At 42.8% G+C, this 17,224-nt stretch overlaps 1 protein-coding gene across 1 annotated transcript; it reads left to right on the forward strand.

The window, feature by feature from the left end:
- The first annotated feature begins 3,998 nt into the window (after positions 1–3,998).
- Positions 3,999–16,377, forward strand: MFAP5 (microfibril associated protein 5). The gene is made up of 7 exons (XM_075215777.1): positions 3,999–4,109; positions 6,419–6,478; positions 8,085–8,126; positions 10,426–10,467; positions 12,796–12,883; positions 15,507–15,580; positions 15,698–16,377. Exons 2-7 carry the CDS (start codon positions 6,421–6,423, stop codon positions 15,781–15,783), a joined length of 390 nt encoding a protein of 129 aa, XP_075071878.1. The 5' UTR covers positions 3,999–4,109; positions 6,419–6,420; the 3' UTR covers positions 15,784–16,377.
- Positions 16,378–17,224: the final 847 nt, after the last annotated feature.

The following is a 17,224-nucleotide window of genomic DNA, read 5'->3' on the forward strand; positions in this document are numbered from 1 at the left end:
CCATCACCAGACTAACGGTCTTTGCAAGAGATTTAATGGGACCCTTAAGCATATGCTGCGGGCATATGCTGAGTCGGAGGTGGGAGACAGGGAGAAGTCATTGCAGCAGCTATTGTTCTCGTTCCACGAAGTGCCGCAGGATTCTACCGGGTTCTCTCCTTTTGAGTTATTATATGCTCGAAGGGTACGGGGACCTCTCGACCTAGTCTGGGAAAGCTGGGAAGGGTCATTCCAGGAACCTGAGATTCCAGTCTTGGAATGCGTGGTACAAATGAGGGATAGACAGCAGAGGTTGATGCAGCTCGCTCATGACCATACTTTGGGGGCGCCATTATTACAACCAGGGGACTCGAGTATGGGAGTTAGAAGTTGGACAGAAAGTGATGGTGCTAGTACCTGACAGAAATCACAAGTTACAGGCGACCTTGGTAGGGCCCTATATTGTAGACAGACAGGACCAGGTTGATTACATTATTGCACTAGATCGAACCGGGAAGCGGGTGGGTATCACATTAATAGATTAAAGGAGTATGTCAACAGGGAAATAGGGGTTGTGGCAATATGCTGCCCACCTATGGACAACCCAGAGACTGACCCCATACCTGACCTGCTCGCACCAACCAAAAAGGACCAAGGGGTGGAGGCAGTGCCCATAGACCAGCAGTTAACAGGAGCCCAGACTCAACAGATGAAGAGATTATTGGAGGTAGAGCCTCAGTTCACCAGCAGGTCTGGGTGCACTCATATAGTGGTCCATCATGTGGACACCAGGGAGGCTTGGCCTATTCGGCAACCCGCGTATCGAGTGAGTCCCGAGGTGCTTGACATGATCAAAAAAGAGGTTGATGTAATGCTGGCACTGGGAGTCATTATACCATCCAATAGTCCCTGGGTGGCCAGTGTGGTGTTAGTGCCCAAGTAAGACTGGAGTACACGGTTCTGCGTGGATTATAGGAAACTGAACGAAGTGATGGTGAGAGATGCGTATCCCATGCCCCGGGTAGATGAGCTGTTAGACAGGCTGGGGGTGGCTCACTATGTGTCCACGCTGGACCTTAGTAAGGGGTACTGGCAGATACCCTTTACCAGGGAGGCACAGGAGCGGTCCGCATTCACCACCCCATTTGGACTATTTGAGTTTACTGCCATGCCCTTCGGAATGAAGAATGCCCCGGCCACCTTTCAGCGTACTGTAGACCGTTTGCTGACAGGGTGTGAGGAGTTTGCCTAGGTATACCTGGACGATATAGCTATTTTTAGTGAGACCTGGGAGGACCACCTGCAACATGTGGCCTAAGTATTAGCAGGGTTGACCATCAAACCAGACAAATGTGCTGTAGAACCTATCTAACTGGATTTATTTAAACTGATTTCCTCACTTGTTGGACCTGTTTTCGTTAAGGGGGCCGTGCTTTATTTAATCCTGTTCTGAAGAATAAATCATCCTCCAATTTTCTCTAATACTGTGTCTGAGTGATTTGGGAACCACGTATCTTCACACTTACCTAATCGAGCCAACAACCTCTTGTGTATACCTATCTTTACCTAACCCAGCCATCCATGTACCTATACTTACCTAATCCAGCCAACATCCTCTTATCTATGCCTATCCTTACCTAATCCAGCCATCCATCCTATTATGTATACCTCTACTTACCTAATCCAGCCATCCATCCATTTATGTATACCTATACTTACCTAATCCAGCCAACAATCTCTTATGTATATCTATAGTTACCAAATCCAACCAATCATTTTATTATGTACACCTATACTTACCTAATCCAGCCATCCATCCTGTTATGTATACCTATACTTATCTAATCCAACCATTAATCCTTTTATGTTTGCCTGTATTTACCTAATCCAACCAGCCATCCTTATATTTGTACCTATACTTTGACAAAAGAGGCCATAAACCAAACACATTTAAAATCATCTGTGTGTGTCTGTCATGCCCAGCCAATAATATCCACAGGGAGGTTCTCAAGCTTCCCCATATATTCTCTGCCCAGTGGATGCTGGATCTCTTGTTCTTGCGCCGTATACCTGCCTCCCACCTGGCTATTGGCATGACTGTATTTTCCTTGTTTGCACTAACCTTATCTTCCCTATTACAGAGGAGGCACAGTGGGCAGCACAGCATTGCAGTCAGCGACTAGTAAGCATATTTTGTCACAGATGATTGGCCAGGGGTCACTGCCCCCTTCAAAGCAACCTGACTCTTGGTCCTTTTGTGTGGACCCCTTGACCTGTTTTGTGTGGGTAATGGTCAGACCTTCCACTGTTTGGCTTTGCAAAAAGATCTGCTGACTGCCCTGCTCTCGACGCCACATTTTTCACATGTTCAAATTTATTTCTAAATAAAACTGTGACCTTTTTGCCGAATTTAATCTGGTGTCTGTGTGTTCATTTATAATACGAATACAGTAATAAGACTGAACATTAGAAGAAGGTTGGGTGCATGAAGTATATTTACCTAATCCAGCCAACATCCTCGTATGTATACTTAACCTCATTCAGCCATCCTTTTATGTGTACCTATTGCGGTACTGACACCTGGCAGATGATAGACACCAACAACTTCTTTGGTGAATAAACAGTGCTTTTATTGTTCACGTCACAAAAATATAGCAAACTTCCGTCAGGATGACACCAGGCGACCGTTGCTGTAGCTTGACACAGTTCCCCTGCCTGGTCACCGGCTAGTAGCTGGAGACGGTCACCATGCTCACAAGAACAAACAGTGTTTTATCTCCCTTCCAAGCACTACAAACCAATCACAGAACACAACAAATCAGCAACACCCATGTGGTGCACTTGTGTGTTTGTGTGCTGCTAGAGGAACCCAGAGGGAATTTATCCCTGTCTCCAGACTGGTCCTGCAGACTCCTTGGGGTTTTACCTATCCCTCAGTAGGAGAGCTGTGGCAAATAAGCCTCTTTGTCACACTATACTAATCCCGCCAACAGGGGAGGGCTGGCAAACTTTAGCCCTGGGGGCAAGACTCGACTCAGCAGTCTACTTTAAAGGAAAAAAAATGCAGGTGGCCTAGTGACCCAGCCCAAGGTAGTCCACTATGGGACTGGCAGATGCCCCCTAGTTCAGCCTGCCCCTGCCCGCCAACATCCTGTTATGTGTAATTATACTTATACCTAATCCAGCCATGCATTCATCCTTTCATGTGTACCTATACTTACCTAATCCGGCCACCCAGCCACCCATGGCTGACTGTGACATGGGGACTGCTTGGTTTCTGGCTTACATCCATTGATCAAAAATGCTCATAAAGGTTTTGCTGTCTCATGCACACAGAATTAGCAGCAGCAGCAGAAGCTATTTATACAGCGCCACTAATTCCGCAGCGCTGTACAGAGAACTCACTCACATCAATCCCGACCCCATTGGAGATTACAGTCGAAATTCCCCAACACACACACAGACAACCAGACCGAGAGAGACTAAGATACTAACATACCTACCAGTATGTTTTTGGAGTATAGGAGGAAACCAAAGCACCCAATTGTGGAGGTGATGCCTGAGCCGCTTGCTGGAGACCGAAACCAATTTAATGGCTGCTGAGCAGACCTGAGTCGGAAGCGGATGCTGCAGTCAGATCAGGACGCCTGGAACAGGTAGATACAGGTAGATATACAGTCTGGAAACAAGATACTTTGTGGACAAAGGACATTTGCACTCGGAAGGAGAAACCCTTCAATTATTTTGGTTTCTGAAACATCACACAACTTTTTCTCTTTGACACTGCATACATAGGATATCAATGACTGAGCCCGGTACCGTAGAAAGACACGCAAGTGTGAACACACATGTATGTTCACTTCTTACTGCAGGTGTTGCAGTTAATTGTACATGGAGACATATATCTATACTGACACAGTATAGTGAGTCTCTGCAGACACTGCGTAAAGGACAAGCAGCTGCCCAACTGCTCAAATATTTTGTGTCTCTGGGTGCGGCTTTTAATTCCGAAATACTGGATATAGGACAAAAACGAGGGGAATAGAAGGGGAGTAGAGAAGGGGACTGAAGAAAGAGCGAGAGTGGGACAGGCAGAGAGAAGACGGCCCAGAGACCCAGACAAGAAACCAGTAAGTTGTGACTTTACCTGACTGAGCTAAACATGGAGCAGGAGAGCAACTGAGGAGATAAATGTGATTGTGAGAGGGGGGAAGAGAGAGTTAACGGAGAGAGACAGAAACAAGAGAGAGAGGCATAGAAACAGAGAGAGAGAGAGAGAGGACAGCCACATTATACTTTTATTAACAATCCTCTTCTGTATGATGGAAATGTCTGAGCTGGTACCTGGGGGAAACTGCAGTAATCTCGGCTGCAGCTCGTCTGACAGAAACACAATGTGCAGGATAGAGAGAGAGGAATTAGACACTGAGGGGGAACATTTGAAAGTGGTGACAGGATAGGACATGTCTCTGCCTCCGTCTGTCTCCTATACACACAGCGCCTGATTCATCAAATCACGCATTCCGAGCGCAACGTGCGTTTGTTTTAAAACGCAAGGAATTTGGAATTTAACAGGGAGCTGATCTGCAGATACGTGCACCGATGAATTTGGGTGTAGGTCTGCTCTCCTCTACTACACAAGACACTGCAGGATATGTCCATAACATATGTGGAACATAAATTTGCAAAAGAACGAACAGAAAAAAAATATTCAATTAATGTCACCTGTTAATAATATAGGCAATAATGATAAATCAGTTTAAAAAAGTGTTTTTTTAATATATATATATATATATATATATATATATATATATATATATATATATATATATTTATATATATATATATATTTTTTGGGGATGAAATATATTTATTAAGATGTACTTAATGTCTACTGACCATAAAATGCATTTTTACAGTTGCTCCTAATTGCAAACACCAGACACTGCCGGGTACGTCCAATACTTATTTGGAATATAAATTCGCAAAAGAACGCACAGAAATAATAAATATTCAATTAATGTCAGGTTAATAATATAGGCAATAATGATAAAAAAAAAAGTGCTTTTTTAAAAAAATATTTTTCCTCTTCATGAAATAAATTTGTTGCAATGTTTTTAATGTCTACTGACCATAAAATATATTTTTACAGTTGCTACTGATTGCAAGCACATATTATAGCATGCATACTAGTACTCGGGACTTTGAGTAGCGCTGGAGCAAAGCTTGAATCGGGCGTGGCTTACGTTCCCTCCAGTTTGGCGCGCCCTTACTGTGATTTACATTGACTATGGCCAAACGCACCTCCCCCACCCCGTTACTTCCCAGAAATTTAACGTTGCTGTATTTAGCTGAATATCTTCCGGTTCTGGGCAAGCGCAGATCAAATTTGGGGATTATACGCACAAAATCGCCTTTTACGTTCCTTGAGGAATCAGGCCCACAGAGTTGTCTAGTATGCATGGTCTAATGTCAGATTCTGTCATCCTTATAGAGCACCTTAAGAAGCACATGTGTCTACTTGGTTGTTCTTGGTTTACAGGACATTTGTACACATTACACCATGTTATTGAATCAGTCTATCTGTGTCTGCATAAGAGACAGTGGAGAGACAATGTTTCTAGAAGAGTAAGGGTCATTTATGAAAGTGTAAACGCCCAGCGCAAAAGCTCTTTATCCAATTTTACAGGGGAATGCTTAGATTTTTTGGGCAAGATGGCAGTGCCTGATGGTTGGCATCAGGAATATTGGGAGGTGTTGGGAGAAGTCAGGGTGGTCCTAGGATAGATGCCGTGCGTCTCCTTTTACGCTTAAGTGGAATAATAAGATTAATTTTGAGGAAAATAATTATTTAAATTAGGGGGGAGGAGACACATTTAGGAAGGTAATTCTCCCTTTACCGGTAGGCACCTCCTCATCCCTATTATATTAATAGGACTCATTTTGTTCCTTTCAGCTGCACTTTTGCGTCACTCCCAACTTTTGGAAAGAAAATGGAGGAACGTATTGCGCAAAAAGGGGGCATGGCAAAAACAAGCAAGGGTGTGGTCACATCACAATAGGGAGTGGCCACATCCCAATGGGTTGTACCTGGGTCTTCCGAGGTGCTTGGCCAGCCCTTACCTCCCTCCTCTCAAAGCGGCCCCCTCCCAATGTTCAGACTGTCGGAAAAAGTTGCCGGTGGTTGGGACGGAACCCTCAAATCAGGACTGTCCCGTCTAAGTCGGGATTGTTGGGAGCTATGATTTTGCAGGAAATCTCATATGTTGGTTGTTTTTTAGAAATGTAATAAACAATTTCAAACACAGCAAACTGCACATATAATAAACAAATAAACACTAATAAAATAACGGTAATGATATTACACAGTACGTCATATTTGATTTCAGACAACCTCTTTGACATTGTATATAAATATATATTTTTTCCTATTCTACAGAGATGTCAGGACCGAACAGCAGTTATCTTTGTTTGTTGCTTCTCACTGTATTGGCGATCGGTGAGTATTTAAATAAGAGGTCTACCTTTGTGTCACGGCACCTTTGTGGACTATATGAGGGGTCAAATGTCGAATAATTTGTTAGATACTCTCTCTAGCAAAGTGTATGTAGCACCTACCTATCTTGCAGATTCTTCATCATTGGTGGTCCAGTCATATGCAATACTTCGTCTGTGCCCCCCAGTGGCACATCACACACCTGATGCCATCTGGTTTGAACTGAGTAGCACTAATAGCCTTTAGCAATACTCAGTTCAACCTGTTGACAATGGCCAAATGGCGTGGCGGTGGGAGCCAGCTGTGCATAGAGGACTTGCAGTTCCCCTCCCGCTTTTCCACAGAATGGTCCTGAGCCCCTCCTATCATCATCATCATCATCACCATTTATTTATATAGCGCTACTGATTCCACAGCGCTGTACAGAGATCTCACTCACATGCCCCATTGGAGCTTACAGTCTAAATTCCCTAACATACACACACTCTGTTTCTCGTCCCATTCCCCTGATCATCCCCCTAATTCAAATCCCCACTCACCCTTACCATCCAGCAAACCCAACAAGCTCATCAACATCTCTCCTCTAACCTCTCTTCCTCTATACTGTGCTCTCTGGGATGCTCACCAGGTCTAAATTTGTCACCTTCACCTAAAAAGCTCTCAACCAATCCATCCTCCCTACATATCAAACCTCAGCTCAACCCAAACTCCTTCCCACCCCCCCCCCCCTCTGCTTTGCCAATGACCACCGCCTCACTACCACACCGATTACCTCTTCCTACTCCCACCTCCAGAACTTCACTCAGCTGCTCCTCACCTGTGGAATGATCTCAAGGATGCCCTTAAAAGTAATTTCTTTATTCAAGGCTATCAGCCCTCCTCTTAACTCCATTGCCTCGGTTATCACCTCTGCCCCCTCACTCGGTGTCACCCTATTTATGTCTTGCCCTTCCGTTTAGATTGCAAGCTCTGATGAGTTGGTTCCATCTTTTCTTGTGTTCTCCTTGTTCTATTGCATTAATCTCTGTACCTCTGTGCATCCCTAGCCCTGTTTTCTTGACCTCAGGCCTACTTAATGTTGGATATTACCATCATTTGTGGGCAGCACGGTGGCTCAGTGGTTAGTACTTCTGCCTCATAGCACTGGGGTCATGAGTTCAATTCCCGACCATGGCCTTATCTGTGTGGAGTTTGTATGTTCTCCCCATGTTTGCATGGGTTTCCTCCGGGTGCTCCGGTTTCCTCCCACACTCCAAAAACATACTAGTAGGTTAATTGGCTGTTAACAAATTGACCCTAGTCTGTCTGTCTGTGTGTCTCTGTCTGTGTGTATTAGGGAATTTAGACTCTAAGCCCCAATGGGGCAGGGACTGATGTGAGTGAGTTCTCTGTACAGCGCTGCGGAATTAGTGGCGCTATATAAATAAATGGTGACGATGATGATGATCACTTTCACTTACTGTCTTGTAAATAACTTAATCTGCACTTCCAAGTTATCTGTGTGTAATTTGTTAATTAGTAGATGTCTGGTCTTTGTAATATTTTGTAGTAAAATTTATTGGATTGCAGTATGAGATACATTAACATCCTATTTCTCTGTGTTCTGCAGTGCTGCCAGCCCTGGGAAATGTGATGAGTCGGAGAGATGTTGGTTAGTGTCCTATAATGTAAATAAATTTGTATGGTAGACCTGCTCCTATTCTTTCTTACATCACTATTGTAAAACCTTAGCATTGTGTCATGATTATGTAAACCTTAAGTTAACGTTATCCTTAACTCAGCAACAAGAGCAACATTCAGAGTTGCCTGATATCTTATGGACATTTTCTTACAGTGAACTACCTAATGCAGCATTTTATTTTAAAAAGTGATCAACGATGGGCTTCAGTGAGGGAAAAAACACCTAAATATCAGGGGCACCCCCTGCAAGCAGCTTGTGGAAACACACGAGGCCACTTTCTTATCACTTCCAGCCCCTCAGCTTGGAGTACTACGCATTTCGCTATGTTGTAGAGAAGAGTCACCATACTATCTTACTTGTGCTTGAAAATCAGAACATCAATTCAAGGTTGTTTACGGACCACTGCCATATTCCTGTTAAAGTCCTTCCTGCATTCCAAGTTACTGATTAAATTATTAAATAAATTGCATTGATCCTGCAATATATGCTACAGCAATTACTTCAGTATTCTTTACCTCTGTAAATGTTACTTCTTTTATTAACACCCGCAAATACAGCACATTACTATCTTATTTGGATCTCCAAATGTGTTAATATAAAATACATTTACCATAATGTATAAATTAAGCTGCGATTTGGGAAGCAGCAGCTCTGTCCTTATGCCTCTAACGGTTTAGCAATGCTTTCCACGCAGCTGCTAGGGGCTTTCTTGTGTCAAGCATGTAGCAGAGCTGTTGTCTCCCTTCCTCTGTGAATTTCTTATTCACATGATTGACAAGCGCAGAGGGGAGGGGCACCGACAACACGTATAGAGGAGAGCACTGATAGAGGTGTCAGAGAGAGCACTGTTAGAGGTGTCAAAGAGCCGCTGGATGGACTTCTGCGCCCCATGTACATAACGTTAGCAAGTTAAAGTCCACCCAATGAGTTTTTCTTTAAGTTTCACTTTGAGGATTTCAAAACAGTAACTACAGGATCCTATTTATGAATGTCCATGGATAACACAGATTCTCTATTGCCACTTATCACAGGGATAGAAAATCAGCTATCGCATTATTATCAAAATATCGGTGGAGCTGCTGGGTGATACTCAGTCTTACTTCCTCACCAGGGCAAACTTGGCGCTTCTGCATCTATAAGTACAGCGCAATCCTTGTTAAATAGCAGGATGGCAAAGCTTCTTGCCGGTAACCTTTGATAGTTAGCATAGGCAAACTGAGGGGAGTCTCCTAGTGCATGGAAACCCCCTCCAAGCCTGTGGCACTGTATAATTGAGGCGGCTGTACCCTGCCCTCGCTTCACACGGCTCTGCTTGAAAAGGGAGAACTGTGTGCACCTAACAGTAGTGAATGCAGCATTGCCCATGTATATTATGGGGATAGGAAAAGTTGGAGAGCAGTCAAGCACTGTCTAATATTATAGCCACGCCCCCATGCATGCTTGTCACGCCCACTGGCGGTGTGGTGTAGAAACCCCCCTCTACAAATCCTGCGTTTGCCCCTGGTTAGGGAGATGGGGTTTATCTCCCTTCACAAATAGTATCAGCTCTACGATCCAGAGAGAACTGTTTCCTGCTTGATTCTTGGTATCTGAGTTGCACCGTCTCTGCGCGCTCCAACATGTGTTGATTCTCAGCCAGCACTGGGAAAGCGCTTCAAGTATGTAAATGTGCCACTTGTTGTATATCATTGTCAAATACTACAAAGGGGTTTTTATACTTTTCTAAATAACGGCCATAATAAACTATATATAAAAATAATAATAATGGGGATAAAGGAATACAGACGGAATCCCACACATAAAGATTGCATTATTAAAAGTGTCCACAAGATGGCACTAGGCAGCCAGCTTTGGAAGTGGGTTACAATATTTTGTGAGTTGGCAGCTCCAATGCATTTCTATAAATAACTACTGTAAGCTAATAGGCAGCACTCAGGGATCCGGAAGATGAAATGCATAGCTCCAAATATTACTGCTTAGGCAATGCAATATATACCTGATTGGAATAGTAATGAACTCTGTCTTATTGCTAGTGGTGAAGTCTTTCAGGTGAAGACGGTTCTTTGACCTGTTAATTTATAGAGAACTACTTTAGGTGGAGCTGCAGTTTTATTCTGGACAGAATACAAAATGTGGTTTTCTTATAAATGATAAAATATTATTATCTGCTTCTTTGTTGCAGCAGTGTCTGTCATATGACCATATATTGTTATATTACCCACTAACAACATACCGGTATTCCTAATAAAACTTATATTTTGTGTTCCAGATGACACTGATGGTGTTGCAGTTGTTCCGTCTCCAGAGCCAGGTGAGTGAGCATGTACATGAATGCTGCTTGTAGCTACTGATCCAAAATTGGACAATTCCTATAGTAGTTAATGTAGAATAATCACTACAGCCCACTCCCACTATATTGCACATTTATGACATAATTTACAGCAAACCTGCTTAATTCTAAAATACAAGACCATAAAGGACACATTGGGGGAGATCCATCAAACCTTTAAAAACCTGAAAAAATGAGGTGTAGCAACTAAAAAGATTCTAGTTATCATATTCTAGAATGTACTAAATAAATGACAGCTAGAATCTGATTGGTTGCTATGGGCAACTCTTCCGCTTTTCCTTCTTAGGATAAATCTACACTATTGACTTAGTTTACATTACTTTTTCATACCTTGACGTTACACTGTTTTTGTTTGGACACCTGTAAGTTACCTGACTGTAAGGGTAGACTAGTATCTGACTACACTCATTTGCTGTAGATTTTAGTATTATGTTAGAGTCACCTACTTGAAATGTAGTATCAATAACAAAACTGAAGATACAAATCCCACTTCTGTGTAACTGTCCCTGGTTTTGCAGAAGAAGCAGGGGTTTGTTGAGGGTGGAGTCTGCAGGGGTTACAAACGTTTGCACCGTCCAATGGGAGGAGCTGGGTGGGTCAGGGGGCGCTACTTACAAAGTACGGTTCAGGTTCACAAATGCATCTATTTTGCATTAAAATGCAAAAGCAAAATTCAGTTTTTGTTTGATGACATGATTCGCTTAAAATTAATGATAGAGCATGGGCAATTATAGTTGTCTCCTCTGTTTTGTGGGAGTGCAGGTTTTTCTCCTGGCAAAAGGATCGACTTTCCTGACACCAGATTGACTCCTGTTCCTATAGTGCTCATCGGATGCATATTGCACCTTCTAGTTGCGGTCACATCCCTCCTAGGGATTCGGCCACCGGTCGACATTTAATAACTGGGTGGGCTGATATAGCCCAATTGGCCCACTGACTGACAGACCGGGTTAGTCCGATATCCAGACTGTGGTGCCCAATCTCATCAAAGATGGGGATAAACTATGATGGGCGTTGGGGGTGAGATGGTCCCTTTCATAGAAAGCCTACGGGGAAGAAGTGCAGAGATAAAACTGTGGCACTTCCATCCAATGAAGTCACCGGTGGTGTCAACCAAAGGAACCAACATGAAACTGGGCAGCTTCAGGTACAATGAACCATTTGAATGAAGCCATCAGGGGGAAGACTGCCGAACATGCAGGGGATGGAGTGATAGTGCAGCCAATTAAATCTTCAACAAACGTTTATCAATCAAACTGAAAATACAACCAATCTACAACTCGGGTTATATTTTACGTATTTTGCTGAAAATAGGCAGAAATCGTTTATTACCTATTGATGGTCATTTCCTGAACGGAAGAGAGCTACAAATACAGCATTGCATCTGTAGTGCTCATCTATTCGCATAAGGGCGCCTAGTGTCTGCCGTGGAGCGTAGATTTGCAAGATGACTGCAGAGTAGCAACAGTTTGCACGGGCAGAGTGGAGAGGTTCTTAGCCAGGCACACAGTAAGCGCATCGATATGCCTCATTGTGAGGTAAAAAGGTGGAGAGCACAGATAAAATATTGAGGAAGAAAATATGATCTTTATGTGCGCCGGATGGACCATTGAGGCCCATCTGTATGGTGTGCTTTGTTAATGACCTTCATTAAATTTCTGGAGCAGTCCGACTGCACTCAAGTAAGATAAAATATCAGCCATACAATCCAGTGTAACAGCACCGCCCCAGTGGCCAAAATTATAATGGGAAAAATCTTTGTATAAATTGTAGATAACTTCTGAAGAAGCTAAGGGACCTATTTACTATTAATTGCACTTTTGCCCTGTTAATTATCATCTGTCATCACAGCGATGACAGCTGAATTAATGGGGCAATTTACTATGTTGGAATACTTGTGCTGTCCTGACGATTACTTCTTTCTAAGGACAAATTTACTGCATGCGCAGAGGTCATTTACTTTAATTAACGGAGCGGAGAGCAGGAAGGCTGCCGTTGAGGGATCCATAGTTCCCTCTCCTGCAGGGTTCACCCCATATGATTGAGTCGCTAACGCCATCTCCAGACAGCATTAGTCATCGTAGTCAAGTTTCAAAGAGCTAAGCTTGATAAATTTGTATATATAATATATATGTACTAGTCTCTGTGTACTAAATGAGATGATGAAAATCAGAACAAAGGACGTAGTAACCTTGTATCATGCTCAATATTCCTTTTACCTGCTGTGATCTCAGTTCTTTATCTACTGGTCTCCCAATCTGTGCCTCTAATTCCCTCTCTTCCTTTCAGACTGCAAGGAGGTCCAGTATCCCTGCACCAGAATGTATTCTGTACAGAAGCCAGTCAAGCAGTGTATCAGCTACTTGTGTGTCACCAGGTACCGTTAACTTAACCATCGCATGAGTCCCCCCAGCGGCAGGCTGGGCTGGGGGGGGGAGGGGGGCATCCCCCCCCCCCCCCCCCGGGGCTGGTCCATAGTGTGTTAACTTGGGCTGGGTCACTGGACCACCTGCGTTTTTCCCTTTAAAGTCGGCTGCTGAGTCAAGTCTTGCCCCCCGGGCTAAAATTTGCCAGCCCTCTCCTGAGTCCCCCTATATATAACATAGCACTAAACCATACTTGCCAAGCTTTAAAAACTGAATTCCTGGAGATCCAAGGCAATGGGCGCTGTTGGAGGGTGGGAGGGAGCGGGGCGCGGCGAATTGCGTAATTTTGGCCCCGCCCCCATGACAAAGTGGCGTTTTTGTCGCGGGGGGCAGGACCAAAATGACGCGATTCATCACGAATCGCATTATTATGTGGAGTAAGTTCCAGTATGCAGGATACTTGCCTGCTCTCCCTGGAGTCCGGGAGACCTACACGAATTTCGGGAGTCTCCCGGACATTCCGGTAGAGTTGGCAAGTATGCACTAAACAGACTTACACAATTCTAAACAAACTGCACTCACACAATGACTATGAAGTCAAATCCATCTGTAGAAATGTTGATGAAGACTTTTGTAAACTGATATAAGGGGGAGGCTGGCAAGTGGGTCATGAAAGGGTTAATGCTCCTTGGGTATTTCGTGTTCTGACAGATGGAGTTTGACATTCAGAACAGTATCACGAGCTCTCCTAGGGGTCTATTTATGACCCTTCGTTTTTTTGACTTGATACTTTTCAATCCTTATCTCCTTGATAAGGATTGAAAAGTAACGGCTATGTATTAAAAAACTTTTCAGGGACAGCAGTGCCGATAACCTGCTGTCCCTGAGAAGTGACTCATCTGATCATCGCAGTCTTTTCTCATTTTTCAAGGCTGCGATGATCTTCTCTTTTTTTTTTCTTTTTCTTTTTTTGTCAGTGCACATGTACCGACTGAATAGTTGGTGCATGCGCAGTAACATCCTTGCCGGCAAACTGCAGGATGATTGACAGGAAGGGATCACATGATCCCTCCACACATGCGCTGTCCAGCTCTGCTCTTCAGAACAGAGCTGGACAGCGCGAAAGTTTTCAGATATGTTAATGTACGCCAGCTTCAGATGGCTCCAGCTTCAGATGGAGTACATTAACATGTAAAAAAAAGAGAAAATTTTCTCTAGTTAGCCTTTAATACATAGCGGTTCTGAGCACTTCCCTTACACTGTTATGGGGAGTGCTCAGAAAAACGATAGGAAATGCAAAGCAGCAGATATCTGAGATATCTGCTGCGATGCTTCAATAGTACATAGTGATTTCACGGTAAACACCCGAAAACTGTTGTTTTCGGGGGTTTACCACAGGAAAAATGCTTGGTAAATAGACCCCCTAGTGCTTCAGGGTAGTAGATGGACGAAAACATAATTATCACCTGTTGTAAAAACATGGCCGGAACGATCTTGAGGAACCATACCAGGGTTCTGGCACTTCGGGAGATCGCTGAGTTGTTCTCAAGAGAGGGCTTTATGCCACCTATTGGGATGGGTTAATATACATATTTAGACAAAAATCATTACACAGATGTGATTTTTTTTTTTAGTATATTGATTTTTTTCTTTATTGCATTTCTCTGAACTTTTCAGCCATGTTTTTAAATGGGAAATAAGACTGTGTATTTTTGTTGCCCGAGGATATGACACAAAAGGGCTCTCTGGATATAATTGTAGCCAAAGCAGAGAGCAGGAAGGTGCTGTATCCCGGGCAACAGACATAAACAACTGCTGACATAATGACATGGCTGAAAAGCACAGAAGGAAGCCAGAAAAAAAATGCGATTACCAAGAAATGCAGGAGAGCATGTGCAAACCAATCAAAAAAAGACATCAGAACAATTTCTTTAAATGCTGCTCACAGGGTTTAGCAAAAATAAATAACAAAAGGATAAAGGCTCAAACTAGAAGGTTCTATATATTCCATTGCATCTATTATACTCTGTTGGAACAGTTCTGTTCTCTGAGACTTAACATGTAAAAAGTCCAATGAGTGATTAATCGTAGCTATAATGTTACTGTGTAACAATTACCCGCAGAGTTTATTAATGCTGTATTATTCAGTTGTTTTATTACGATCAGTCTTATGATATGATTTTATACTTTGTGTTTAACTCGTGAAAGTATCGATTTCTAGAATATGACATCAATAATTACGTGCTATTTTAAAAGTTTATATTAAGATTGCATCTTTGTGTTATTAAACATATCTAGGTAATTTCCCATTTGGTCTGTATTTCCAATCAACACCCTGTGTATACATTTATATTTAATAGATGATAACATATAGAACTCTCCAGTTTGAGCGTTTATCTTTTTGATATTTGTTTTTTTATTTTAAGGGACTGTCCATTCCCCTGGACATAGTTGCCAAACTTGGTTCTTTATCTTAATTTATTGTGGAATCTAGACATATGGTCTGAATGTTTTACCACCACTAGGGGGCGTTGCTCACAGCTAGAAGGTGGTGTTTAATGCTGCTTCAGTGTACAACTCCATTCCTTCCCACCCTGATCTCTCTGCCTCCACTTCTTTCTGCTCTATCCGCAGCGTGCGGCGTGTATACATGGTGAACAAGGAGATCTGCACACGGATTATGTGCAAAGAAGACGAGATCATTCAAGGTGACTATTGCTGGATATAAACTAAGAGGGGAACATTGTAGGAAGCCTTCCTGCTTAGCTCCATCATTTCACTGTGATCTCTTTTCTCTTTCCATGGTCCTCCGATAATCTGCGCAGACGAGAAGTGTCGCATGCTAGCCGGACTCCCACCCCGCCCCCCTCCTGAGCCTCAAGATATTCCTGCAGAGAATGAAGCAAACTGAAACTTAATTAAGGAGCACTTCAATTATAATCCCCCTCCCCCCCACCCCCAATATTATACACTCCAATAGTGTGTCCCGGTCTTCAGAACACTGAATTTAGACTAATACTGTCACATCCCTTGTATGTCCTTGTTTTCTGTATGTCCCTGTTTACCCCACTGTGCGGTGTCCTATAATTCTATGATAATAATAGTAATCCATATCTTTCTTACACTCCCTTATTCCCATTAGCAAGTCCGTCTCACACATAGAACCCTTTTATTGGATAACAGGTCTCGGCATAAGACAACAATATAGCATGCATTGTGTGCAGGGAGAGTAGAAAGTGGTGTAACTGCAACCGAGGAACACTCCTGGCATATATAGTTATACGGAATTGAAAGGAGCCTGAGATATAATGAGAGTGCTTTGCTGCATATTGAGCTGCGGATCGATGCCAGGGGGAGGAGCTACATAGTGTGAATTAGGGCATTTTTATAAGGAGAGCTCAGTCGCACTATGTAGAACAAGACATTTTCCTTTCACTATATCTGTGCCTCTGTATCCCAACATATGTAATGATGTAACAATTGCAATATAAAGACATTTAAAGAACCTAATTGTAGCCTCCAATAATTAAACATCTCAGAGAAATCACTATATACGCTGTAAGATATACTGTGTAGTGTCAATTATGATACATCGTCTCTTTGCATTCCTGACATCCTGCTAACCGTATTCCACTTCCCACATTCACGAACTTATCTGCACAAGATCAAGTAATGAACAACGGCATCTCCTGATGTAACACAAATTTGAATGCATTTTTCTGCAGCCTTTTGATGAGATGTAGGACTTATGCAAGCTATTTTTTTTTTTTTTTAAAAACCCATGCTTTATGCATCAGAGTTACCTGTACTCCACCCTGTAAATTAGTTGGGCTGAGTGAGAACTAGCTGTGTCTGCTGTAATAAAGGAGTCAGTGGAGAGCTGTTACTGCTCTGCAAGTTCATTTGATAATTGTAGGCTTGAATTCTACTGCCTAGGTAAATATGTTTAAACAGAACCCAAAAGTACAGAATTTCACACATAATGCATCAAAATTAAGGACAACGATTTGACTCCACAAAAAGCAAGAAATAGGAATAAAAAAGGATGGAGTTTTCTTATTAGGAATAACTTTAAACTGGGGTGTAACAATACATGGAGCAGATTAGAGGCTGATACAGTGTGACGGAGCACATTAAAGGCTGATACAGTGTGATGGAGCACATTAAAGGCTGATACGGTGTGATGAAGTAACAATACATGTATTCGCCTTGTAGTATTTTTTTTTAAGGGTCCCACATATCGTTCATTGGCATATATATATATATATATTAGATATGCTTTCTGAAAACCGAGCCCACCCGAACTTAGGGGATCCGAGTAGGCTCGCGAGCCGGCTCCTTAATTTTGCGTG

Source organism: Mixophyes fleayi, chromosome 6 (assembly GCF_038048845.1).
Source record: "Mixophyes fleayi isolate aMixFle1 chromosome 6, aMixFle1.hap1, whole genome shotgun sequence".
Lineage (NCBI taxonomy): Eukaryota > Metazoa > Chordata > Amphibia > Anura > Limnodynastidae > Mixophyes > Mixophyes fleayi.